The following is a 27484-nucleotide window of genomic DNA, read 5'->3' on the forward strand; positions in this document are numbered from 1 at the left end:
TGACTTTGTTGTCCTTAAGCCATTTTGCCACAACTTTGGAGGTATGCTTGGGGTCATTGTCCACTTGGAAGACCAATTTGCAACCGAGCTTTAACTTCCTGGTTGATGTATTGAGACGTTGCTTCAATATATCCACATAATTTTCCTTCCTCGTGATGCCATCTATTTTGTTAAGTGCACCAGTCCCTCCTGCAGCAAAGCACCCCAACAACATTATGTTGCCAACCCCATGCTTCACAGTTAGGATGGTGTTCTTCGGCTTGCATGCCTCACCCTTTTTCCTCCAAACATAACGATGGTCATTATGGCAAAACAGTTCAATTTTTGTTTCATCAGACCAGAGGACATTTCTCCAAAAAGTAAGATCTTTGTCCCCATGTGCACTTGCAAACTGTAGTCTGGCATTTTTATGGCAGTTTTGGAGCAGTGGCTTCTTCCTTGCTGAGCAGCCTTTCAGGTTATGTTGATATAGGACTTGTTTTACTGTGGATATAGATACTTGTCAACCTGTTTCCTCCAGCATCTTCACAAGGTCCTTAGCTGTTGTTCTGGGATTGATTTGCACTTCTTGCACCAAATTATATTCATCTCTAGGAGACAGAATGTGTCTTCTTCCTGAGTGGTATGATGGTTGCGTGGTCCCATGGTGTTTATACTTGCGTACTGTTGTTTGTACAGATGAATGTGGTAACTTCAGGCATTTGGAAATTGCTCCCAAGAATGAACCAGACTTGTGGAGGTCCACAATTGTTTTTCTGAGGTCTTGGCTGATATCTTTTGATTTTCCCACGATGTCAAGCAAAGAGGAACTGAATTTGAAGGTAGGCCTTAAAATGCATCCACAGGTACACCTCCAATTAGCCAATATCAGAAGCTAATTGGCTAATTGCCTAAAGGCTTGACATCATTTTCCAGGCTGCTTAAAAACACAGTTAACTTAGTGTATGTAAACTTCTAACCCACTGGAATTGTGATATAGTCAATTAAATGTGAAACAATCTGTCTGTAAACAGTTGTTGGAAAAATTACTCATGTCATGCACAAAGCAGATGTCTTAAACGACTTGCCAAAACTATAGTTTGCTAATATGAAATCTGTGGAGTGGTTAAAAATGAGTTTTAATGACTTCAACCTAAGTGTATGTAAACTTCTGACTTCAACACTATCTATCTATCCTTTTATTTATTGCCTTTGTAAGATGTTTGGTGAAAAGGAGACACATTCTCATCATATTGTGTTATTTAAGATGATTCATTATCCAATATTAAATGAATCTTCTTCTTTTTTTCACTTTAATGCTTAGATTGATAACTTGATAACTAGATAAGAATGTGATAAATGATTAGCATATTAGCAAATTATTAGCATAGATAGATAGATAGATAGATAGATAGATATTATTTTTATATGATTGTGGAATTATTTTTAAAATGAGATGTGCATACTGTATGTCCTATTAGCATGTGTTTTAATTATAAAACGAGTTAGGCCACAAGCCAGATGATGTCTAAAGACTATCAAAATATGTTTCCTTTCAAATAATACATAAAATCGTAGTCATTTACTACCATCTTTAAAATATGTTATCCGGTTCGAACAAACTTGGTTCTTTTAAATATTCTACTTCTTGCAGCCTACTTATAAGCGTCTAGGTTCTTGTAGTAGGAGGAAGTACAATGCTCCCATCTACTGGATTATTGCCTACAGTGCAACACTGCACAATTCGTGCCAAATAGAAACAGCGCAGCACTACGAAATAATCTGAAATCACGAATAAACTGAAACTAAAACATTTCGAAACAATTTGCCTCTCTCATTTTTCATTTTATAAACTTTAAAATGTACCCTTTCAATAAACACGTTGCGTGTTTCAGTGTGTAATACCTGACAGACAAAGAATATTTACTTTGTTATTTAATGCTATGACTTTTAGTTTGAAATTAAATGTATGTACCGGTTTTCCCGGATGTAGCTGCGTCGGTCAACTATTGTTTATACAAATTGTCACCAAACGCCAAAAAGGTGGATGCGATGCAGTTGTCTCTGTATCGTAATACCTTTATTGGTTGCTATCTTAATAGTCATTTAAGCGCTTTTGATATTGAACGACTGAGGGTCAGATATAGATGTGATTTGTTTGCAGAATAATTAGTTAACGGTACAGTCATTCAGCCGTGCTCTCACGACACCGGATAACTCAGCGACAACTGCTTTCGGTCAGTGTCTTTTATTGGTTAGATGCACAATAGCAGGGTGGTTAACTACCATATCTAGACGAGATTAGTTTACCCACTGCTGAGAGCGTGTATGGGCTACTGTGCCGCCTACTCCGCTCTCAGTCTACAGCCAGTGAAAAATGTGTTTTTATTATTATTATTGGATTTAAATGAGTACGAATAGAGCTAGCCGCCACACAGAGGTGTTTTGTTGGTGCTAAGGATGAGTAAGGCTGAATGATGTGTTGGGTTAGTTGCGGTCTTCCCGGGAAAGAGAGGGGAGTGCATGAAATGCTGGCTGATTGAGGACAGAGATGTTGTGGAACAGTCCAAAGCTCTGTCATCACTAACTGAGCTGGTAAGTTTTATAGTTTACCACGAGGCTGGTCATTTATTTATAACAAATCTTGGCTAAAAGAATAAATAATAATAATAAAAAAAATACTATGTTGTAAAACACAATATCAGGGTGTTTCTTTAACTTGGTGCAATTTCACGTCCCAGGCGTTTATTTTAATTTTTTAATGTTAAAATATTTTATAAAAAACATGTTTTTCTTTCTTTTTATTATTATTATTATTATTATTATTATTATTATTGTGTGTATATATATATATATATATATATATATATATATATATATATATATAATATTATTTGTTTTATTTTTTTTTAATTAAAACTTGCTTGGAAACCTTTTACCATGCCTTCATCATTGATTTCTAGTACATATTTGACTGTTTTAGCCTTGTCCCAGATTCATATAGCCAATGTTAAACTGTGAAAGTCCATTATAAAAATATGAAAAAAGTATGAATGAAGAGCATGCTTTAAATGAAACATGAGATGAGACAAGTGGTTTGAAAATAATAATAATAATAATAATAATAATAATAATAAGTTAAATATTTACTAGTGAGCAAAATATTTTCACTATATTCACTAATCAAGATGTAATTTTGCAAGAAATGGTAGAAATGACACTGTGGTGGGAATCATGACTTTCAGAAAAAATTACAAAAATACGACATAAATGTGCTGTTACACTATTGGACATTGTTAATAAACAAATGAAAAAATTAGTGTGAAAATTGTTTTAAAAAAGTGCCCAAAATTACAGAAGCACCCACCAGTGTTTCCACTTTCATTAAAAATTAAACTAAATTCGAAACAATTATCAATCATTGTGTTACCCTTGTTGTGTTTCATCAGACAGTTGCATGACATGAAAGCCTGTGTGTATTGTCTTATTAAACCTGTAATGCGTTTCAAAGGCAGGAGTGGCAGCAGAAGGCCTGCCTCTCATGGATGTCTGCAGTAAGAACTCAAATCGCACAGCCCCGGTGGGCGAGAGGGGACCCAGGCGAGCCGATGTTCCCCTGTGCTCTCGGACCAATGGTTGGAGCTGGCCTCCACACCCCTTCCAACTGCTGGCCTGGCTGTTTTACCTGTATTTCGCTGTCATTGGTTTTGGTGTGTTTGTGCCTCTGCTCCCCACACACTGGATCCCAGCCGGATATATTGTATCCTTATTTTGTTGTTTGTCATTTGGCCAAACTTTTTATTCCTGCAGACAAAGCTCCTTCATCCACATGTTATTATTATGCATGTCTGTTAACCTGTGGCATTAGCTTCCTTTGGAGGTTGAGAAATTGTGTGCAGCTAGTCTGACTTAAATTGGTTAGAGAGAATTAAATTATTTAAAGAGCTGTATTTGATCTGTTTTGTAAAATATTTAGGATGTTTGGCTTAAACATCTCTCTATTTGTTTTTCCTGTTCTTATTCAGCCCATAAAGGTTTACTCATTACATGAACAATTTCAATCTTTAACTCAGTGCTCAGTGTACAGGGATAACGTTTGTCTGTCACCTGTTCATGCATCTGATGGCGGTCTCCATCGACCCTGCAGATTATAATGTCAGAGCTAAGAGTTATAGGGGACCCATGCCGGTTTTTGACCACACCAAACATGCACACGTCATCGAGAACTGTCACTGCTACCTCTGTGAAGTTGATGTGTAAGTACAGACAGATGATTCTGTCACTTTGTCTATGGTTGTGTGGGTATGAATGTGCAGTGAGATGCAAATGTACTGAGGCACTAGGGCTGTCTTCAGGGCTGTATAGAATGAACAGAGAGGACAGCACACCCCATTTCCTTGATCAGATTTAGTGCATCTTTGATGTCTTCATGCATATTGTACTAAAGCAATTAGCCAAGAGAGGTTGTGCATTACAGTGATTATCACAGTTTAAGGGTGTTATGAGGCATTATATAATGTTCTCTTTTACCCCCTAAACCATGGCAAAATCTCTAATGGAGGTGGGGTTTTTTTTGTTTGTTTTTTGCTTGAATAAAATGGTGGTTAGATCCCAAGCCTTATAAATACAGTTTGTTTATGCCAGTAATAAACAATTGTTCAAAAATAATTCATAACTTTGTAGGCCTATTATGTGGAATTCAGTTGATGTTCTATCACAGTCCCCAAACCTTTCTTGTTTTCTTCTTTCTAGAGGCCCAAAATCAAAACACTGTAGTGCGTGTAATAAGTGTGTGGCAAGCTTTGACCACCACTGTAGATGGCTAAACAATTGTGTGGGCAGCAGAAACTACTGGTGAGTTGTTTTCACTTCCTCCATACTCCGTCATCGTGTGGGTCCACTTCACCACCTCCTGGTGTTTCCTTGGACAGCAGTTAGTAGCAAGCTATATAAACAGTTTGGCTGTCTTTCAGGACAGATTCTGTGTGAAAGACTAATATTCAGAAACAGAATTTTATAGTAAATGAAACTGTAGCCAGAATGCTGACTAAAATTTGACATGATTTTATGGCATCGGTAGCATTTTCACAAGTGGAAGTCATAAAGCAGAAATGAGGTCAAGTGGCATTGCTTGGCATAACATGCAAACAGACACCCATAACTAAGTTTTATGTAGAATAGAACACCTTTGGGATGCTGAATAACTAATTTTAGCAACATATTTTTGAATAAAGAAGTATGAAGAAGAAGAAATATATATTTTTATTTAAAGGGGTCATTAAATGCTATTTTTGTATAATTTTATTATATTCCCTGAGATCCACTGATAATGTCAGTAAAGTTTTTTTGCACGAAAACTGTCATAGTTTAGTAATAAATGATCATTTTCCACCGTCTCTGGCCCTCTGTTTGAAACGCTTGGTTTTGGCCTCAGCGTCTCCTTTAAACTTCAGTGTAAATGGCCACTGTTCTGATTGTCTACCATCGTGCAGCCCCTTAAATTCAGCCATATTTGGAACTCGGTCAGAAGAGAATAAACAAGCTCTCCACAACATTATAAAACTAAATTTCAGGGTTTACACATAACACACATCCAACACATTGCACCTGAGTATTGTAAACTTTTCACTCAAGCACATCAGCACCATAACTATTAAACAGTCATGACTTATGAAATATTCATGAATGAAACTGTTTACTCACGGTTTTGCTGTCAAGTCCAAGTGTTTTTAACAGCCCCATTATTCAATAACAGTTCCATTGCAATGCTTGAATCGTGTTATAACTGGTTCATAAGCAGTCCATGCTGATATTTGCACATACACAGTCCATAGCACAATCAACAAAACGCACACACATTTGTGCACTGCACAGATCGCCATAAACGCATCCAAACGGTCAAAGACATCCAGCTAATGCTTGTTTACATACACCAACAATTAAAGATAGGGCAGATGGGCACAAGAACAGCAATACGCAGAGCAGCTGAATGAAGCCGAACGGAGTCTCCTTTTCTAAGTTATAGTTGACACCGCGTCTTTTAAAAGTGCCGCGATAAACATGACAACGGTCAAAGACATCTGTGTAATGCATGTTGTATGCACAAAAAACTTAAAAATAGTCCAGATAGGTCCCCTTTTGGTGTTCAAGATTAGTTGGTCTCACTAGGCCTGTCTCTCTTCCTCTATGCTTACGATACAAACTGAGCGCCGGTGGGCAGGGCCAAGGGTGCAATGACACATGTTGTGGGGCATGTAAATACAACTGAGCAATGTCTCGTTACACCATGAACGCACAGTTTTGAAAATGAGATGTTTCAATAGAGTGGGAACTATAAATGCTTTTTTTAGACTGGGGAGGAAATTTTTGAGTTATGAAATTTACATTATGTTTATCAATGAATATCAAGGAAAATGTGATTTTCTTCTCAATTTGATTCATGACCCCTTTAGCATAATAATATACTACCGGTCAAAAGTTTAGGTCACTTACTCATTCTTTATTATTATTATTTTTCACATTTAAGGATAATAGTAAAGTCATCAAAACTATGGAAGAACAGAAATGGAACTATAGGAATCGTGTTGTGACTAAAAAAATTCCAAAATAAATCAAAACTATGTTATATTTTAGCATCTTCAAAGTAGCCATCCTTTGAATAGAATTTGTAGAAACATACTCTTGACATTTTCTCAACCAGCTTCTTGAGGTATCACCCTGGGATGCTTTTTAAACAGTATTGAAGGAGTTCCCATCTATGTTGGGCACTTATTAGCTGCTTTTCTTTATTATCCGGTCCAAGTCATCCATTTCAAAAACGTTTTTAATTTTTTTTTTATACAATTTTAGTTTTATAATGAAATAAATTAATATGTCGGCACAATTATATTTTTGTCTAGAAAACTAATTTCAAACATTTAAGCATACACCTTCAAATCAAAAGGTTTTTAAGATCATGAGAAACATTTCAGTCAAGTGACCCCAAACTTTTGAACGGCAGTGTGTGTGTGTGTGTGTGTATGTGTATGTATATATATATATATATATATATATATACACTATATTGCCAAAAGTATTCGCTCATCTGCCTTTAGACGCATATGAACTTAAGTGACATCCCATTCTTAATCCATAGGGTTTAATATGATGTCGGCCCACCCTTTGCAGCTATAACAGCTTCAACTCTTCTGGGAAGGCTTTCCACAAGGTTTAGGAGTGTGTTTATGGGAATTTTTGACCATTCTTCCAGAAGCGCATTTGTGAGGTCAGACACTGATGTTGGACGAGAAGGCCTGGCTCGCAGTCTTCGCTCTAATTCATCCCAAAGGTGCTCTATCGGGTTGAGGTCAGGACTCTGTGCAGGCCAGTCAAGTTCTTCCACACCAAACTCGCTCATCCATGTCTTTACGGACCTTGCTTTGTGCACTGGTGCGCAGTCATGTTGGAACAGGAAGGGGCCATCCCCAAACTGTTCCAACAAAGTTGGGAGCATGGAATTGTCCAAAATCTCTTGGTATGCTGAAGCATTCAGAGTTCCTTTCACTGGAACTAAGGGGCCAAGCCCAGCTCCTGAAAAACAACCCCACACCATAATCCCTCCTCCACCAAACTTCACAGTTGGCACAATGCAGTCAGACAAGTACCGTTCTCCTGGCAACCGCCAAACCCAGACTCGTCCATCAGATTGCCAGATGGAGAAGCGTGATTCGTCACTCCAGAGAACGCGTCTCCACTGCTCTAGAGTCCAGTGGCGGCGTGCTTTACACCACTGCATCCGACGCTTTGCATTGCACTTGGTGATGTATGGCTTGGATGCAGCTGCTCGGCCATGGAAACCCATTCCATGAAGCTCTCTACGCACTGTTCTTGAGCTAATCTGAAGGCCACATGAACTTTGGAGGTCTGTAGCGATTGACTCTGCAGAAAGTCGGCGACCTCTGCGCACTATGCGCCTCAGCATCTGCTGACCCTGCTCTGTCATTTTACGTGGCCTACCACTTCGTGGCTGAGTTGCTGTCATTCCCAATCGCTTCCACTTTGTTATAATACCACTGACAGTTGACTGTGGAATATTTAGTAGCGAGGAAATTTCACGACTGGACTTGTTGCACAGGTGGCATCCTATCACAGTACCACGCTGGAATTCACTGAGCTCCTGAGAGCGGCCCATTCTTTCACAAATGTTTGTAGAAGCAGTCTGCATGCCTAGGTGCTTCATTTTATACACCTGTGGCCATGGAAGTGATTGGAACACCTGAATTCAATTATTTGGATGAGTGAGCGAATACTTTTGGCAATATAGTGTATGTATATATATATATATATATATATATATATATATATACACACACACACACACACACACAAGACAATTTTCAGCTACCTGTTTAGCCAGCATGCAGGCTATGTGATGATGACTAAGTTTTGAGCTTTGAGGGCTTAATTACCAGTAGTACTGTATTTGTTGGCATGTGACCAACTTACCTGCTTTTGCTGGAAGCAGATAGTATACAATACAAAACATTACTGATTTCTTTCATTGATTTCAAACTGATGCCTCCTAGTCTCTAGGACCAGAGTGAGGGAATTTTCTGCATTGATTTCTCTCTTTGAAGCCCTGAGCTCAATCTTATTTAATTAATTTCTCTCTCTTTCTATTCCTGGCAGGCTTTTTCTCAATAGTGTGATTTCTGCTCTGCTGGGAATTGTTTTGGTTGTAGTTATTGCCAGTTATGTTTTTATAGAGTTCTTTTTGGACCCAACAAAACTCCGATCTGACAAGCATTTTCTACAGGGTAAGAGGCACAATCTGTGTGTCTGTTTGAAGATGCGTAAATGTGATCACAACAACATATAATTTTTTTGCAGACAATGTGATACTTCTGTCCACATGTTAAGTGTCTCAGCTTCTGTATTTCTCTCTTGGTCTTTCTTCCTGCAGTGAAGAATGAGTCTGTAGTGTGGTTTGTATTTCTGCCGGTGGCTCCAGTCACCACTGCAGGTCCTGCCATTCCTGCTCTGGCAGGTGTCACCATTGCTCTGGGCCTACTGTCTGCACTTTTGCTGGGCCACTTACTTTGCTTCCACATATACCTCAGTGAGTACACTCTTCTGGGTAGGGTTGCACCAGCTGTGCATAAATTCTCACGTAAGTTGGGACATAAAGTTCACACTAAGGGCTACTACTAGTTAGTTTGTAACTAAGGTAGTGCTTAATTTGGTTGCACCACCTGTTCTTAAGGCAAGACTTAACTAGTAGGTCATAAGCTCTCCGTAAAGTAATGCGTAGTCGCATAATATGACGTTTACCTGTATTGATCCGATAAGCAGCCTTCAAATTTGTACACAGATGTATTAAAAAGCCATGCATTTCAGTTTGATCTTACGGTCAGTTACGGTTGTTGTTCAAACCTTGTTTGCTTACGTAACTGTCAGCTATAATAAATGATATCCCACTGAAATACGATATGCAATAAAACAAGATTTCATTAATGGTATATTTAGCCTATGTAATAACTGTATCTAAAATGAATAAGGGACAATAAATAAATAATTACTTATACAACAGGGTGGAAAAATAGACATTTATTCATTTTAATATCATATATATCATATATGTTGAAACTTAACACCATAATCAAGAAAGTGCACCGTTAGATCGGTTTCATGCTGAAGAAGTACGTTTTTTACATAATGTTTTCTCCCGTAAATATAAACGAGTGTAAATGCCAACATCATCATTTTTGTTGAAAGGACGGAAGCCTGTCAACTAAAACATGAGCTCATTGATATCATTAAGTGAGTCTGCTTTTTTATTCCATCCGTTACTCCTGGTCGGAGGCTTCCGTAAATATTTAGTTTATACGTAGGGTTACGTTCTACCTGAGTTTAATGGTGCAATGCTCAAATATTTAGTATTGCATATATTGTGATTTAGTGCCCATTTACACCACAACTAGGCTAAGTTGTAACTTACATATAGCTGGTGCAACCGGCCCCTGAAAACGGACTTTAGAGAGAGCACTCCCAACACTGCATTCCTCTGATTTCAAAATATTAGCTCCAAAGATAAAACTCTGGCTCCAGTAATATACCATTTTGGCCTGAATTATTCTCTCATAGTACAGAGTTATGTGCCATTGAAAATCCACTGGCAAACTGCTCCTGTGGGAAAGCCGCAAAAGCATTTTTGTTTACATAATATTGTTTTTGTACTTTTCCTAAAAAACAATTTGACATTAAGCTGCCCTTGAAAATGTAAGAATGTCATTGCATAAGACAAAAAAAAATTACAAAAATATAAAAGAGAATGGCATTTATTGTAAAGAAAGATAGCACAAGCATACTTTTCAAGCAAAACATTTCACAAAAAGATGTTTGTTAGGATTTGAAAATACAACAGATGTACTGTTATTTGTACCTATCTTGAAAGTGATATTTACTGTAGTAAACTACCTGCATTTCTTGAACTTTGACAGTACAGTTACTCTCAGATGGATTGTGTCAGAGATCAGTTAGTAGGCTGTTTTCTAAGCACTCATCATGGGAATTAAGATTATGTATTCCTCTGATACCTGGAATCAGTGCCATTTCATTTGGGTTGAGGATCCGGTGTTGTCTTAGTTCCACTGCATAAAAGAGACCCCAGTATGATTACTATATTGGTTGTATGTAGTCAACAGGGCCATTCAGTTGGGGCAGATCTGTGCATATAGTGCCAGCCCTAGTAGCCAAGGTAAAAGGACACCACAGGCAGGAACACAGTTTTCTAAAGCCATGCCGACAAAGACCATCATCTTACGATCTGTCTCTGGTTTTGTGGTATTTGATCTCCTGTTACTGTGGATGTTATTACAAGTAAAATGTTCTCTGTAGGTTTAAAGTTTGTCAGTTTACAATATAGGATACATGCCTAATAATTACAGTTGAAGTCAGAAGTTTACATACACCTTAGACAAATACATTTAAACTCAGTTTTTCACAATTCCTGACATTTAATCATAGAAAACATTCCCTGTCTTAGGTCAGTTAGGATCACTACTTTATTTTAAGAATGTGAAATGTCATAATAATTGTAGAGAGAATGATTATTTCAGCTTTTATTTCTTTCACCACATTCCCAGTGGGTCAGACGTTTACATACTCTTTAGTATTTGGTAGCATTGCCTTTAAATTGTTTAACTTGGGTCAAAGGTTTTGGGTAGCCTTCAACAAGCTTCTCACAATAAGTTGCTGGAATTTTGGCCCATTTCTCCAGACAGAACTGTTGTAATTGAGTCAGGTTTGTAGGCCTCCTTGCTCGCACATGCTTTTTCAGTTCTGCCCACAAATTTTCTATCGGATTGAGGTCAGGGCTTTGTGATGGCCACTCCAATACCTTGACTTTGTTGTCCTTAAGCCATTTTGCCACAACTTTGGAGGTATGCTTGGGGTCATTGTCCATTTGGAAGACCCATTTGCGGCCGAGCTTTAACTTCCTGGTTGATGTCTTGAGATGTTGCTTCAATATATCCACATAATTTTTCTTCCTCATGATGCCATCTATTTTGTGAAGTGCAACAGTCCCTCCTGCAGCAAAGCACCCCCACAACATGATGCTGCCAACCCCATGCTTCACAGCTGGGATGGTGTTCTTCAGCTTGAATGCCTCACCCTTTTTCCTCCAAACATAACAATGGTCATTTTGGCCAAACAGTTCAATTTTTGTTTCATTAGACCAGAGGACATTTCTCCGAAAAGATCTTTGTCCACATGTGCACTTGCAAACTGTAGTCTGGCTTATTTTTGGCAGTTTTGGAGCAGTGGCTTCTTCCTTGGTGAGCAGCCTTTCAGGTTATGTCAATATAGGACTCATTTTACTGTGGATACAGATACTTGTCTACCTATTTCCTCCAGCATCTTTACAGGGTCCTTTGCTGTTGTTCTGGGATTTATTTGCACTTTTTGCACCAAACTCCATTCATCTCTAGGAGACAGAATGCGTCTCCTTCCTGAGCAGTATGTTGGCTGCATGGTCCCATGGTGTTTATACTTGCGTACTATTGTTTGTACAGATGAACATGGTAACTTCAGGTGTTTCCCAAGGATGAACCAGACTTGTGGAGGTCCACAATTTATTTTCTGAGATCTTGGTTGATTTTTTTATTTTTAATTTCCAATTAGCCTATCAGAAGCTAATTGTCTAAAGGCTTAGCATCATTTTGTGGAATTTTCCAAGCTGCTTAAAGGCACAGTTAACTTAGTGTATGTAAACTTCTGACCCACTAGGATTGTGATATAGTCAATTAAAAGTGAAACAATCTGTCTGTAAACAATTGTTGGAAAATTTACTTGTGTCATGTACAAAGTAGGTGTCCTAAATGAATTGCCAAAAATATAGTTTGCTAATATGAGTGGTTAAAAAATGAGTTTTAATGATTTCAACCTAAGTTTATGTAAACTTCTGACTTTAACTGTATTTGCCTATTGCCAGAAATTCATCATTTTAACTACATGTGATCAGCTCTTTCTTTGGGTTAATGCATATACATTAGGCAAGCTCAGTTTGGGCCACCCAAGCTTGGTGATTCACCTGCTCCATATTTGACCACTTTGGGGTTGATCATGCACTAATTTGCTTGCTCATTCTTGTGTGCACCATCCAAACAGTCCCCAGGATAGACTAAAAGAGGAAAAGAGAGAAAAATCAGACTTGGAACAGAATTATATAAACAACAGAAAAAACAAAAAGCTTAAAATAAAAAATTATTGGCATTTAATTACAGTATATTATATTCATCCATTATATCCATGAACAGCCCTTACTATGTGCCACAAGGGAGCATTCGTAGGTAATGCAGTGGGAGTAGAATTTCTGACATCATCTCAAAAATAAAACATCTAATTTAAGTATTTTGAAGTTTTCTGTATTTTGACTAATAATATGAATAAGATACTCATATCCTGAATTATATTTGTTCTCTCCTTCAGTGTGGAACAGACTTAGTACATATGAGTATATTGTGCGGCAGCGACATCGGCAAGAGGCTAAAGATTCCAGAATGGCCCCTCCAGAGAATGAATCTGCCATTCCAAAGATGAATCTTATCAAGGTGAAACTCAGACAAATACATTTATGCTTAGCCCAGCAAAATTTGGTTAAATTAAATTTGGAGTATGCGGTTTTCTGTAACATTAAAAACTTGCTATAAATTTATATTTTTTCCCCACTTACATGTAACTTGCAAATGTACCTATTTGCTGGTGTATTTAGTGGATGATTACTCTACAGAGGTGTCACCTGTTTGTTGATGCAGGCATAGTTATCGTAACAGATCTTTATCAGGTTTATTCCACCTATTATAGACACCTGTTGGCACCTATTGTTTTCGTGTACTTGTATATTAATATTTCAAGAGCATAAATCAAATGCACAGTTTTAGGGAAACATAGGTTTATTGATAGCATGGACAGACGTCCCGTTTTTCCCGGTCCTGTATTTAAGCACTTTTTCTAGTGTCCCGACTTATTCTGAAAAAATTGTGTTTTGTCCCGTATTTCCCCTCTCCTAAATCTCTATCGCCTATCATTACTTTTTCAGTAATGTGAGTATTCTAATCAAAGGTAGCCAAGGTTACGGCTTGTAAAACCAATTAAACCACACTGTGTTATTTGAAGTACATGATTAGATTAAACTATCCAATCACAATCCCCTATCAGTAGACATCCAGTTAGTGAACTGATTGAAGAGTCAGTTTGAAAGAGCACACAGATGAAACTGTGGCTGGAAAAATGTCAAGGAAGCGTGCATGTACATTTAATGAGGATCTTCCAAACAAGTTTAAATTTCTAAAAGAGGAGTCACAGACTGAGCCTAGTAAAGTGAGGTGTGATATTTGTGGAGCTTGCTTTTCCATCGCCCATGGAGGCCGCACCGACATCACGCAGCATGTTCATACAAAAAAGCATGTGGATGCTGCTAAAAGTAATTGTGCCACACCAAGTGTTAGCGATTTTTTTATTTTTTATTTTTTGTGAAGCAAAGTTCCGAATCTGACAAGGTGCGTTCAAGTGAAGGACGTTTTGTTAATCATTCTGTTGTGCACGGCCATAGTTTTCGGTTTACTGACTGCACTGCGATGTATGTATGATCCGAAATTTTCTTCTGCCCGCACCAAATCTGAAGCTGTCATATGCAACGTACTCGTTTTTGTGCAGCTGGACTATCTGGACTACAAATTACTGCAGCGTGGCAACATACGTTTCCTCTCTCTTGGTCCAGCTCTTGAAAGAATACTACACGTTTTCAGTGGTCTGCATGCATACTTTCATTCTCAAGCAAAATTCCCAAAGTTTCTAAGAGACATTTTAAGCGATCCTTGCACTAAACTTCGGATTGGCTTCGCACTCAAGCAAACAGCCACTTTTAATCATGCACTGGAGATAGTAGAGCAAGACCACATATCAGCCCTGAGAAAATGCACATTCATGACCTGAGAAAAGTTTTGCAGGCCAAGCTGGAGGAATCATTCATACCCTCTGACATTAAAAAGCAGTTGGATGCCCTGGTTGAAGCTGGTGACATTCAAGTGGATTATTATTATTTTTTTGTGCAGTGAGAATTTTTTTTCAGCATCGGTGGATTATCTCCAAAATTGGAGCCGCTCATTGGAGAACTAAAAACTTGAGTGGACCCTACTGAGAGACATCCCAGGGTCAAAAGACATTCAGAGCAGCCTCGACTTCAGAATCCCCACTCTCAGTTTGATTGATGAAACCATGCTCTTTGATGAGTGGGCTTGCGCAAAAAACATCGTCACTCGTCGCATCACTGAGTGGAACATGAACAAGACGGCCGTGTCTGAGAGATGAACAGACATTTTTCGTGAGCTGGAGAGCAAGACCACCAACTTTGGAGTCTTAGCCAAGGTCGTGGAGTTTGTTTTATGCCTCCCTGGGAGTTGTTGTGCTATTGCTAGTGGTAGCCTTTGTAGTAAGAAGTTTGTATTCAAAAATCTGTCAGTTCCCCACAAAGGCTTGAGCATTGAATTGAAACATTGAAACAAAGCAAGTATTGCCCACATACATAATCACCAGGGTGGCGAGCCCATGGCAGTCTAGTTGTTTTAACAACCTGGTTGTTAAAACAACCTTGTGTGGGGATGTAATTGTCTACGCAGTTGCTTCCCAGAGCAATTAACACATTCCCAGGAAAACGTCTCCACCATCCTGCTGCCAAATCCTCACAGGGGTCGGCACATTGAGCTCACACTGAACTATGGGAAGTGAGCGCACACCATGAGTTCATTTCCTGCGACAGTGTGACTCTCCCAATATGGACCATTAGCACTGGGTTTAAATATAAGACTATGAGCAGGTGTGACAATAACATATTGCCCTTGGTACCATCCAATAGCCAGAAACTCAAAGATGATGACTTAGTAAGGTAAGCTATGCTGATATTGCCTTTTGTCAGTAATGTAACAAATGATATTACTTTTTACTCCATATTTACAAGTCCTATAAGTCATATCTAGACATATCTGTCATATCTAGACAGGTTGGAATTTTAGTGAATGCTTTGCAGAAGTCTTAACTCAGTATTACACCTCATGAAAGCACTTGAGAGTTGTACATTTGACTTCACTGTTTCTTAAGATCTGTTATCTTTGGTCGCTATGCAGATTTTTCTGTTGGGCAGGGTTGCCATCTCAGTAATCATACACAAGCAAACATGTGCTATCAATACCCCACACCCTTAAAGTACACAAACTTGCCTGCACATACTCTAAACAAAAAATACATCTGTCCTCATTTACTATTATGTAAAAATGCCTCTTGTTGTGGGCATAGCAACTGATGTCTTTATTGATTGACAGGTTCTGTTGCTATAATACCAAGACTTGGCATTGATGTGGGCTTGCATCTCATGCACTGTAATTAAAGCTCTGTTAATGTGGATTAAAGCCATGGTGAATGATTCAGGAATTGCAGGACAGCTCTTTATTTCACTCATTAGTCTAGCCAAGACCTGTGTTAATAGACCTAGTCCATCCCCACATTGTTTAGCAGAAATTGTGTAATTCTTAAATCACTGGAGACTTTTTGTGTAATGAATAGTGACATTTACAATCTGTAGTCCATTTGGGCAGTATAGATTCCAAAAGGCTGCACCCAATGAAGTCCTACTTGAGTTGTAGAACTATGCTTCTCTTGAATACTGCAGTTTTGTAATTTTGTAGCCAGTTACCTAAGCAGCTCTGCAGTTCTCTGTACAGTAATTGCTAGAATTCTAGAGTTTCCGTATCTCACCACTATATTATTTCCATCATCGTTTTCCTGCAGCAGCAAGTCAGTTATACTGGAACGCTCGGCTACACTAACCCTGAGATGGAGGTAGAGGATCCAACTGCCATGAGCTCCCAAGAAGGATCAGTGTAAGTTTTGCTAGACCAGGGGTTTTCAAATTCTTAAACAGTACTTTGCAGATTTTGTGAGCTTTAAGGAGATGATTGATTCCTTTAACATTGACTCAAATAACACAAATAATCTCATTTATTTTATTGAGCAATTATGGTATGATTTCTGAGTCAGTTCTGTGAAAGTTCAGCTGGAAGTGAAGGAGAGATATTAAAGCTTTTATGGTGCCCTTAAAATGTGAGCAAGAGGATCAGTTTGCAAACTAAAGAACTTTTATTTGTAAGTTCTTTATACTGTATGTGGAGGAAATAACCCATTAGTTCATAATCCAGGAGTATGCATTTAAAATCCATCTTTTGTGAAGCTTTTTGTTTCACTGAAAAAGCTCTATAAAAAAAAAAACATATTTTACAATCAGTTCACAAAGTATTAAGCTTCTCAGGCTCTTAAATTGACCAGTTCTTCAGAAGCAGTTCCTGGAGTCTGGTGTGTTCATGTGTCTTATTGCATAAGTATCAGTCAGCATTGACGGTAAGTTTTAAAATGCTAATTACAAAACCGGCTTTCACGAAGTTGTCATAGTGACTGTTTTCTAAACAGAATGAGCAGACTTATTTCCCATGATTTGAGTAATAAAGGACAGTTTTAAAGAAGTTTTCAGTGCTACTGTTTAAATTTCCAGGGCATTAAACATGAAAGGCCTCACTGTTAAACTGCTGTAATCCCTATTCAGTGATAATTTTAAGTAATTGTTAGACATATTAATGGTTTAAAAAAATGTCAATCCCCTAATCACAAGATCTGCAAGTTTTATCTGAGATAGTAACAGAGGGTGTTGAGTTCAATAAAACATTTTGTTTCTGCTAGAGCTTGCAACTGTAAAACTTAATATTAAAGAACTGGTCGTTTTGCACAGACTCTAAGGTACATGTTGGTGCAAGCCATCTTGATAGCTGTCAACATTCACTGACTGCATTTATATATATATATATATACATACATACATACATACAGTTGCTATCAAAATTATTCAACCCCCCTGACCAGCAGTACATTCTGGTGATGTGAATTAAAACACATCAACTTAAACCTCAGTAAACAGTCAAAGTAAGTTTTTAATACACATTTGAGTGATTTTGAGAACAAAGAGTTCAGTTTACTCAAACTTTAAAATAAAAAATAACTAATTCTCTCCACAAATGTCTTGTCAAAAATATTCAACCCCCAAAGTCAATCATTTGTGGAGCATCCTTTATCCTTAATAACAGCAAATAAATGTTTCAGGTAAGTATTCTCAGGCTTCGGACACCTCTCTATTAGAATTTTTACGCATTTCTCGTGAGCAAAAGCTTCCAGCTCATTGACATTCTTTGGTTTCTGTGCTGCCACTGCTTCCTTGAAATCCCAACAAAGGTTTGCAATGAGATTTTAATGATGGACTGAAAGGGCCATTTAAGGAAATTCCACGACCTATCCCTGAACCAGATTTTGGACAACTTGGATGTATCCCTGGTGTTATTGTCTTGCTGGAAAGTCCAGTGATCATCAAGCTTCAATTTACACACAGAAGGCATCACATTTTTCATGCCAAAATGGCCCGATACCTGAAAGAATCCATGGTGTCAGTCACATAGTCAGGATAGCCGTTTCCTGCAGCTGCAAAACACCCCCATAACGGGACTGACCCACCTCCATGCTTGAGTGTGGGGATGGTGTCGTTCTTGTCATCACCTTGTCATCTTACTCCAGACGTACTGCTGACCCATGGGTGTAAAACTCATTTTTAGTTTAGTGTCATATGTCTATAAAACCTTCTTCCAGGACTCCACAGGTTTTTCCTAATTACTTCTTGAATATTCAAATCAACATTTCCCTTGGTGAAGTTCGGCTTTCTTCCACATCCCAAGAAGGTTGCTGATGTACCATATTTAAAAAAAATTATGAATGGTGCTGCCAGCTTTGTCAATTGGAAATCGAAGTGCCTTGGAAATGTACTTTTAGCCATGACCTTTCTTGTGTAATGGAATAATCTCCTCTATTAGCTTTTGAGACAGCTTATTTTTAATTGCATTTTTTGCATAGAAATACATTTTTGCTTACAATGCTAAACTTACATTTTAAAACTTAAATAAGTGCCATTGCAGATTGATGACTTAATTTTGTTTTAAAACAATTACTTGTGTAGCCTTACATATTTAAGAAACAGCTACATGCAATAAGGGTTGAATAATTATGACATGGCTGTATTTAAAAAAAATCCTGCTATTTAGAAATATTAGGTTATATATTCACACTATGACTTTGAATGTGTCACTAAACTGATATAGATATAAAGTTTACAAATTCTGGAAAAGCTTACCTTTGTAAATCCTTTCTGTCTTGGGGTGGGGGGGATATATATATATATATATATATATATATATATATATATATATATATATATATATATACAGGTGCTGGTCATATAATTAGAATATCATCAAAAAGTTGATTTATTTCACTAATTCCATTCAAAAAGTGAAACTTGTATATTATATTCATTCATTACACACAGACTGATATATTTCAAATGTTTATTTCTTTTAATTTTGATGATTATAACTGACAACTAAGGAAAATCCCAAATTCAGTATCTCAGAAAATTAGAATATTGTGAAAAGGTTCAATATTGAAGACACCTGGTGCCACACTCTAATCAGCTAATTAACTCAAAACACCTGCAAAGGCCTTTTAAATGGTCTCTCAGTCTAGTTCTGTATGCTACACAATCATGGGGAAGACTGCTGACTTGACAGTTGTCCAAAAGACGACCATTGACACGTTGCACAAGGAGGGCAAGACACAAAAGGTCATTGCAAAAGAGGCTGGCTGTTCACAGAGCTCTGTGTCCAAGCACATTAATAGAGAGGCGAAGGGAAGGAAAAGATGTGGTAGAAAAAGGTGTACAAGCAATAGGGATAACCGCACCCTGGAGAGGATTGTGAAACAAAACCCATTCAAAAATGTGGGGGAGATTCACAAACAGTGGACTGCAGCTGGAGCTGCTTCAAGAACCACTACGCACAGACGCATGCAAGACATGGGTTTCAGCGTCTCGCCTGGGCTAAAGACAAAAAGGACTGGACTGCTGCTGAGTGGTCCAAAGTTATGTTCTCTGATGAAAGTAAATTTTGCATTTCCTTTGGAAATCAGGGTCCCAGAGTCTGGAGGAAGAGAGGAGAGGCACACAATCCACGTTGCTTGAGGTCCAGTGTAAAGTTTCCACAGTCAGTGATGGTTTGGGGTGCCATGTCATCTGCTGGTGTTGGTCCACTGTGTTTTCTGAGGTCCAAGGTCAACGCAGCCATATACCAGGAAGTTTTAGAGCACTTCATGCTTCCTGCTGCTGACCAACTTTATGGAGATGCAGATTTCATTTTCCAACAGGACTTGGCACCTGCACACAGTGCCAAAGCAACCAGTATCTGGTTTAAGGACCATGGTATCCCTGTTCTTAATTGGCCAGCAAACTCGCCTGACCTTAACCCCATAGAAAATCTATGGGGTATTGTGAAGAGGAAGATGCGATATGCCAGACCCAACAATGCAGAAGAGCTGAAGGCCACTATCAGAGCAACCTGGGCTCTCATAACACCTGAGCAGTGCCATAGACTGATCGACTCCATGCCACGCCGCATTGCTGCAGTAATTCAGGCAAAAGGAGCCCCAACTAAGTATTGAGTGCTGTACATGCTCATACTTTTCATGTTCATACTTTTCAGTTGGCCAAGATTTCTAAAAATCCTTTCTTTGTATTAGTCTTAAGTAATATTCTAATTTTCTGAGATACTGAATTTGGGATTTTCCTTAGTTGTCAGTTATAATCATCAAAATTAAAAGAAATAAACATTTGAAATATATCAGTCTGTGTGTAATGAATGAATATAATATACAAGTGTCACTTTTTGAATGGAATTAGTGAAATAAATCAACTTTTTGATGATATTCTAATTATATGACCAGCACCTGTATATACAGGTGCATCTCAATAAATTAGAATGTCGTGGAAAAGTTCATTTATTTCAGTAATTCAACTCAAATTGTGAAACTCATGTATTAAATAAATTCAATGCACACAGACTGAAGTAGTTTAAGTCTTTGGTTCTTTTAATTGTGATGATTTTGCTCACATTTAACAAAAACCCACCAATTCACTATGTCAAAAAATTAGAATACATCATAAGACCAATAAAAAAAACATTTTTAGTGAATTGTTGGCCTTCTGGAAAGTATGTTCATTTACTGTATATGTACTCAATACTTGGTAGGGGCTCCTTTTGCTTTAATTACTGCCTCAATTCGGCATGGCATGGAGGTGATCAGTTTGTGGCACTGCTGAGGTGGTATGGAAGCCCAGGTTTCTTTGACAGTGGCCTTCAGCTCATCTGCATTTTTTGGTCTCTTGTTTCTCATTTTCCTCTTGACAATACCCCATAGATTCTCGATGGGGTTCAGGTCTGGTGAGTTTGCTGGCCAGTCAAGCACACCAACACCATGGTCATTTAACCAACTTTTGGTGCTTTTGGCAGTGTGGGCAGGTGCCAAATCCTGCTGGAAAATGAAATCAGCATCTTTAAAAGCTGGTCAGCAGAAGGAAGCATGAAGTGCTCCAAGATTTCTTGGTAAACGGGTGCAGTGACTTTGGTTTTCAAAAAACACAATGGACCAACACCAGCAGATGACATTGTACCCCAAATCATCACAGACTGTGGAAACTTAACACTGGACTTCAAGCAACTTGGGCTATGAGCTTCTCCACCCTTCCTCCAGACTCTAGGACCTTGGTTTCCAAATGAAATACAAAACTTGCTCTCATCTGAAAAGAGGACTTTGGACCACTGGGCAACAGTCCAGTTTTTCTTCTTCTTAGCCCAGGTAAGACACCTCTGATGTTGTCTGTGGTTCAGGAGTGGCTTAACAAGAGGAATACAACAACTGTAGCCAAATTCCTTGACATGTCTGTGTGTGGTTGATGCCTTAACCCCAGCCTCAGTCCATTCCTTGTGAAGTTCACCCAAATTCTTGAATCGATTTTGCTGGACAATCCTCATAAGGCTGCGGTTCTCTCGGTTGGTTGTGCATCTTTTTCTTCCACACTTTTTCCTTCCACTAAACTTTCTGTTTACAAGCTTGGATACAGCACTCTGTGAACAGCCAGCTTCTTTGGCATTGAATGTTTGTGGCTTACCCTCCTTGTGAAGGGCGTCAATGATTGTCTTCTGGACAACTGTCAGATCAGCAGTCTTCCCCATGATTGTGTAGCCTAGTGAACCAAACTGAGAGACCATTTTGAAGGCTCAGGAAACCTTTGCAGGTGTTTTGAGTTGATTAGCTGATTGGCATGTCACCATATTCTAATTTTTTGAGATAGTGAATTGGTGGGTTTTTGTTAAATGTGAGCCAAAATCATCACAATTAAAAGAACCAAAGACTTAAACTACTTCAGTCTGTGTGCATTGAATTTATTTAGTACACGAGTTTCACAATTTGAGTTGAATTACTGAAATAAATGAACTTTTCCACGACATTCTAATTTATTGAGATGCACCTGTGTATATATATATATATATATATATATATATATATATATACACAGTTGTGCTCAAAAGTTTGCATACCCTTGGAGAATTGGTAATACCATTTTTAAAGAAAACATGAGTGAGTAGGCAAAACACATTTCTTTTATTTCTTATGGGATTCATATTCAACTAGTTTATAACAGAATGGCACAATCATAAAATAAAACATGGCAACAAAGAAAAAAATGAAATGACCCCTGTTCAAAAGTCTGCATATCCTTAGTTCTTAATACTGTGTATTGCCCCCTTTAGCATCAATGACAGCATGCAGTCTTTTGTAATAGTTGTCTATGAGGCCCCAAATTCTTGCAGGTGGTATAGCTGCCCATTTGTCTTGGCAAAATGCCTCCAGGTCATGCAAAGTCTTTGGTTGTCTTGCATGAACCGCACGTTTGAAATCTCCCCAGAGTGGCTTGATGATATTAAGGTCAGGGGACTGTGATGGCCACTCCAGAACCTTCACCTTTTTCTGCTGTAACCACTGGAGGGTCAACTTGGCCTTGCGCTTAGGGTCATTGTCATGCTGGAAAGTCCTAGAGCGTCCCATGCGCAGCTTTTGTGCAGAAGAATGCAAATTGTCTGCCAGTATTTTCTGATAACATGCTGCATTCATCTTGCCATCAATTTTCACAAGATTCCCGTGCCTTTAGAGCTCACACACACCCAAAACATCAGTGAGCCACCACCATGCTTCACAGTGGGGATGGTATTCTTTTCACTATAGGCCTTGTTGACACCTCTCCAAACATAGCGCTTATGGTTGTGACCATAAAGCTCTATTTTGGTCTCGTCACTCCAAATTACAGTGTGCCAGAAGCTGTGTCAAGGTGTTGTCGGGCATATTGTAACCAGGCTTTTTTGTGGTATTGGCGCAGTAAAGGCTTCTTTCTGGCAACTTGACCATGCAGCTCATTTTTGTTCAAGTATCGTCGTATTGTGCTCCTTGAAACAACCACGGCGTCTTTTTCCAGAGCAGCCTGTATTTCTCCTGAGGTTACCTGTGGGTTTTTCTTTGTATCCCGAACAATTCTTCTGGCAGTTGTGGCTGAAATCTTTCTTGGTCTACCTGACCCGGGCTTGGTATCAAGAGATCCCCGAATTGGGGGCCTGGGTAGCTCAGTGGTAAAAGACGCTGGCTACCACCCCTGAGTTCGCTAGTTCGAATCCCAGGGTGTGCTGAGTGACTCTAGCCAGGTCCCCTAAGCAACCAAATTGTCCCGGTTGCTAGGGAGGCTAGAGTCACATGGGGTAACCTCCTCATGGTCGCTATAATGTGGTTCGTTCTCAGTGGGGCGCGTGGTGAGTTGAGCATAGTTGCCGCAGTGGATGGCGTGAAGCCTCCTCACGCGCTGTCTCCGTGGCAACGCGCTCAACTTGACGGTCTCAGACGTGGAGGCAACTGGGATTCGTCCTCTGCCACCCGGACTGAGGCGAATCGCTACGCGACCATGAGGACTTAAAAAGCACATTGGGAATTGGGCATTCCAAATTGCGAGAAGAAAAAAAAAAGAGATCCCTGAATTTTCCACTTCTTAATAGGTGATTGAACAGTACTGACTGGCATTTTCAAGGCTTTGGATATCTTTTTATATCCTTTTCCATCTTTATAAAGTTCCATTACCTTGTTACGCAGGTCTTTTGACAGTTCTTTTCTGCTCCCCATGGCTCAGTATCTAGCCTGCTCAGTGCATCCACATGAGAGCTAACAAACTCATTGATTATTTATACACAGACACTAATTGCAATTTAAAAAGCCACAGGTGTGGGAAATTAACCTTTAATTGCCATTTAAACCTGTGTGTGTCACCTTGTGTGTCTGTAACAAGGCCAAACATTCAAGGGTATGTAAACTTTTGATCAGGGCCATTTGGGTGATTTCTGTTATCATTATGATTTAAAAAAAGAGCCAAACAACTATGTGATTATAAATGGCTTCATATGATCACTATCCTTAAATAAAATACATGATCAGTCATATTTTCAAAATCAATGCCAAAATTTCACAGTTTCTGCCAGGGTATGCAAACTTTTGAGCACAACAGTATGTGTGTATATATATATATATATATATATATATATATATATATATATATATATATATATATATACACACACAATGAAAGTGAATAGTGACCGAAACCAACATTCTGCCTAACATCTTCCTCCACAGAATATTTTTATTTTTGATAAAACTATCCCTTTATAAATAAAGGTCAGTACTTACCAGTTACTGTAAAAATGGCCATTTAATGTTGACAAAATGCATTGAAATGTTAGAAGAAATCCTGAGAGAGAACCTGTTCTATATAATAAGTATATTAGAGATAGACAAAAACACTTACAGAGACATGGTACAGTGCCAGTTTGATTTGTTCCTCTGTATAGATTGGTTTACCAACTCTTAGATACTTATTAAAGTGATTTCCGTGTGTGGGAATTCCCTGCATTATGAACGTGGAACATGCAGGAATGATTAAAATTGTGTGAAATACCAATAATCCCGTGCTGAATGTCACACCCTGAATACCACAGAATGTCTGACATCTTTCGAGGTACTGTGAGCCGACAGACCAGCAGTTATGCAGGGTGATCAGAATTTGGAAACAGTTTGTCATTACTTGTCATTTTGTCTTTTTGTTTTCATCTTTTTGACATAGCTGGAGAAAACATCCAAGAGCATTTAGCAATCATAAACATTTCTTTTAACAAAATGATCTATGGCATAACATCTAAAATAAATACGAGTTGTGAATGTGAAAACATTGTGTATGTCCACACAGGCGTTATGGTAACGGCCGAGTCAAAGGTCCATCCGAGCAAATAGGTGAAGAAGACCTCCTCCCTGCTGTCTCAACAGAGCGCAAAGCATCACCTCGCCCTCACAAACGCACGCAGGTGTGACACAATCACACATACAAGAACAACCAGACATACAAAACCGATTTTATATCAGTGTCATTTTCAGGGTCTAAATACGAAACCAATGGCCCGTTCACCCTACTGTGTACTTTGACTGAAGTTAGCAGTATGCCTCAGTATGTGAAAACTTTCTTGATTATTTGCTTAGAAAAAAAAGAAGAAAGTGCGCAAACTTGCATCTGAGATAAGCAGTGACAGGTCCACTGACACCAGCACCACCAGAGGCATGCCAAGGACTTCTGCTGAGCAGGGTAAGACACACACAGCAGCTGATTACTATAATATCTTATTGTTTTAGTTTTATTTCTAAAATTAAAAATTCTGGAGAAAAATCTGGATTTCTAGAGATTCTATTTTTGAGATACGTCACTGGATTAGGATATTAGTATGATAAGAAATGCATTGCTATGTTATGATATTAAACAGTGCAGGTAAATTTGCATCGCAGAACACCCGGTTTTCTTTCATCTTAGAGTGGAGAATATCACTTAACTAGATTAAAGTGTAATAGGGTGTTATTATGTAATATGGTGGTGGAGAATGTCTTTTCTTGATTTATAACTTTGTTTTAGCTCCCGGGTGCCTTGTTTTTTAAGTTGTGTTACACTGTTTGATTAGTTATGTGCTCTAGAGTTATGCGTGTCTAGTTCAAATGTTTGATCTAGTGTTTATATCCCTGTTCAAGATGTTCTTGGCTGCAGTTACAGTTGTTCTTCAGTGTAGCGGTGTTCAGTGTTCTTGATGTTTTTTAAATATACATTTAATACTTTTTTTAATAATTTGTTTTACTGTTCAGAACAATATTTTCAGTGGTGTGTTAAGTAGTCACCTTTGTGATCTGGGTCTGTGTGTACATGTCTTTGCTTTACACAAATAGAGTCCTCTGTAGCTGCCGCCACTGTGTCCTCCTCTCTTGGTCAACGCTTACCCTTCCCAGCATTTCCCCTACGGGCCTCCCTTCTTCCTCTTGCGCTTGTACAGGCTGCTGGCCCCCCTGCTGAATATCATTCTGACTCTGCAGAATCTCTGGAGGAAATCCCCGTAGCAATGGCACGCCTTGGTAGTGCCGCCCTGGCAGGGGCTTCGACCCCCATCTGCACTACTACTACTGCTACTGCTGCTGATGCTGATGCTGCTTCTGCCACCCATTCCTCTTCTCTCCAGTGTGCTTTGCCTCCCTCAGCAGCTGGACAGCCGCTACCCTCCCCTCTGCCCAGGACCAAGAGGAAAGCATCAGCTCGTAAATCTTCAGAGCAGAGGTTTGAGATTGTGTCCCATAATCTAACTATGTTTGTGAGTCGAGAGAGCGGGGAGCCTGCCATGCCCCGAGAAGGCATTTGCTCTGAGGAAAGTTCACACTTAGCAAAACGCAAACAGACAAATAAAAAGAGAAGTGTGGAGGATCCTAAGCCCAGCTTAAGAGGAGGAACCCCACTGGCATAGCAAATACTACACACTATAGAGACACAACACTCCTAGTTGAGTTGTTTTGAAAACAAGAGGATCGGATAAAGACTAATCTGATCTATCTGATCTTTTGCTGGTTTAAACCACGAATGCTTGTTGTCATCAGTCAATGACGTTTGGTCTAAACTCATATTGCAGAAAGCTGCAAATAGACACATTTGACAGAAGTCTGATCTCAGATCAGAATCATATATAAAAATATTCATGAGGTTGTGTAATGTGAAAGCTGATGTTAGATCCTGCGCCTTGGACTTTGACACACAATCCCTCAATAAACTTTTGAGGAATCCTATCAACTATGTTCATTACAAACTGACTTAGCTTTTCAGAAATTCCAGTACATTTCACTACAATTTCACTGTAGCATTGCAAAAATATGTTTTAATACGTAATGAAATGCAGATGTCTGTATTTATTTATATATGTTAAATGCCAAAGTTAATTTATGATGCATAGGTTTTCTAAGCTTAAACATGCTATTTGACCAATGTTTTTCTTTTTCCATTTGTTTTTTGTTTTTTGTTTTTTTGTTTTTTTTTTGGTCAGTATTTGTACATTATTCCAAAAGTTACCTTATTTTTTTAAACTATTATTATTGTTATAATTATCAGTCTTGTATTTATTTATTGTTGTTTTTATAAGCTTTTATTTGTCTGGTTGTTTGAATCAAATCCACATGTGTTTGTGTGAACTTGACTCTTCAGTATGTACTACAGAGTGTACTTGTGGTAATATTTTAACCTAATGTCACTTATGTTTTCAGTTATTTTACTATTTTGAAACTGCTAGCTGTGAGACAGTGGTGGCCTGAGAGGGAAGCAATAAAAAATATGTTTTTTATGCTTTTTGTTTTTTGTTTTTTCTAATTATTATCCACCAATTACTTTTTAACTACATTTTCTTCTCAGTCACCAATGAGCAAGGTTTCAATGGCTCTCTGTTTTTATTTAAGCATTTAAATATTATATGAAAACTGAAGAATGAGTGATGTATTTTTGTAAAATTTTAATAAATGTTTGCACTACAGAGGACTTCTGGGTAATGCTTTCTATATTTCTGCCTATATTTATAATGCATAATTCTGGGAAGGAATATTCTGGGTT

General features: G+C 38.4%; 1 protein-coding gene across 3 annotated transcripts; it reads left to right on the forward strand.

The window, feature by feature from the left end:
- The first annotated feature begins 1968 nt into the window (after positions 1-1968).
- Positions 1969-27407, forward strand: LOC127448405 (palmitoyltransferase ZDHHC1-like). 3 transcript variants are annotated; one of them, XM_051710905.1, is made up of 11 exons: positions 1969-2574; positions 3491-3739; positions 4060-4235; positions 4732-4833; positions 8647-8774; positions 8921-9076; positions 12949-13070; positions 16303-16394; positions 24776-24890; positions 25063-25165; positions 25792-27407. In XM_051710905.1, the coding sequence occupies exons 1-11, from the start codon at positions 2503-2505 to the stop codon at positions 26355-26357; spliced, it is 1881 nt and encodes a 626-aa protein (XP_051566865.1). In that variant the 5' UTR covers positions 1969-2502; the 3' UTR covers positions 26358-27407. The 3 variants fall into 3 exon arrangements, with proteins under 3 accessions (XP_051566865.1, XP_051566881.1, XP_051566873.1); XM_051710921.1 differs by having other exon boundaries at positions 25936-27407; XM_051710913.1 differs by having other exon boundaries at positions 16306-16394.
- Positions 27408-27484: the final 77 nt, after the last annotated feature.

The sequence above is a fragment of the Myxocyprinus asiaticus genome, chromosome 1 (assembly GCF_019703515.2).
Source record: "Myxocyprinus asiaticus isolate MX2 ecotype Aquarium Trade chromosome 1, UBuf_Myxa_2, whole genome shotgun sequence".
NCBI classification, from domain to species: domain Eukaryota; kingdom Metazoa; phylum Chordata; class Actinopteri; order Cypriniformes; family Catostomidae; genus Myxocyprinus; species Myxocyprinus asiaticus.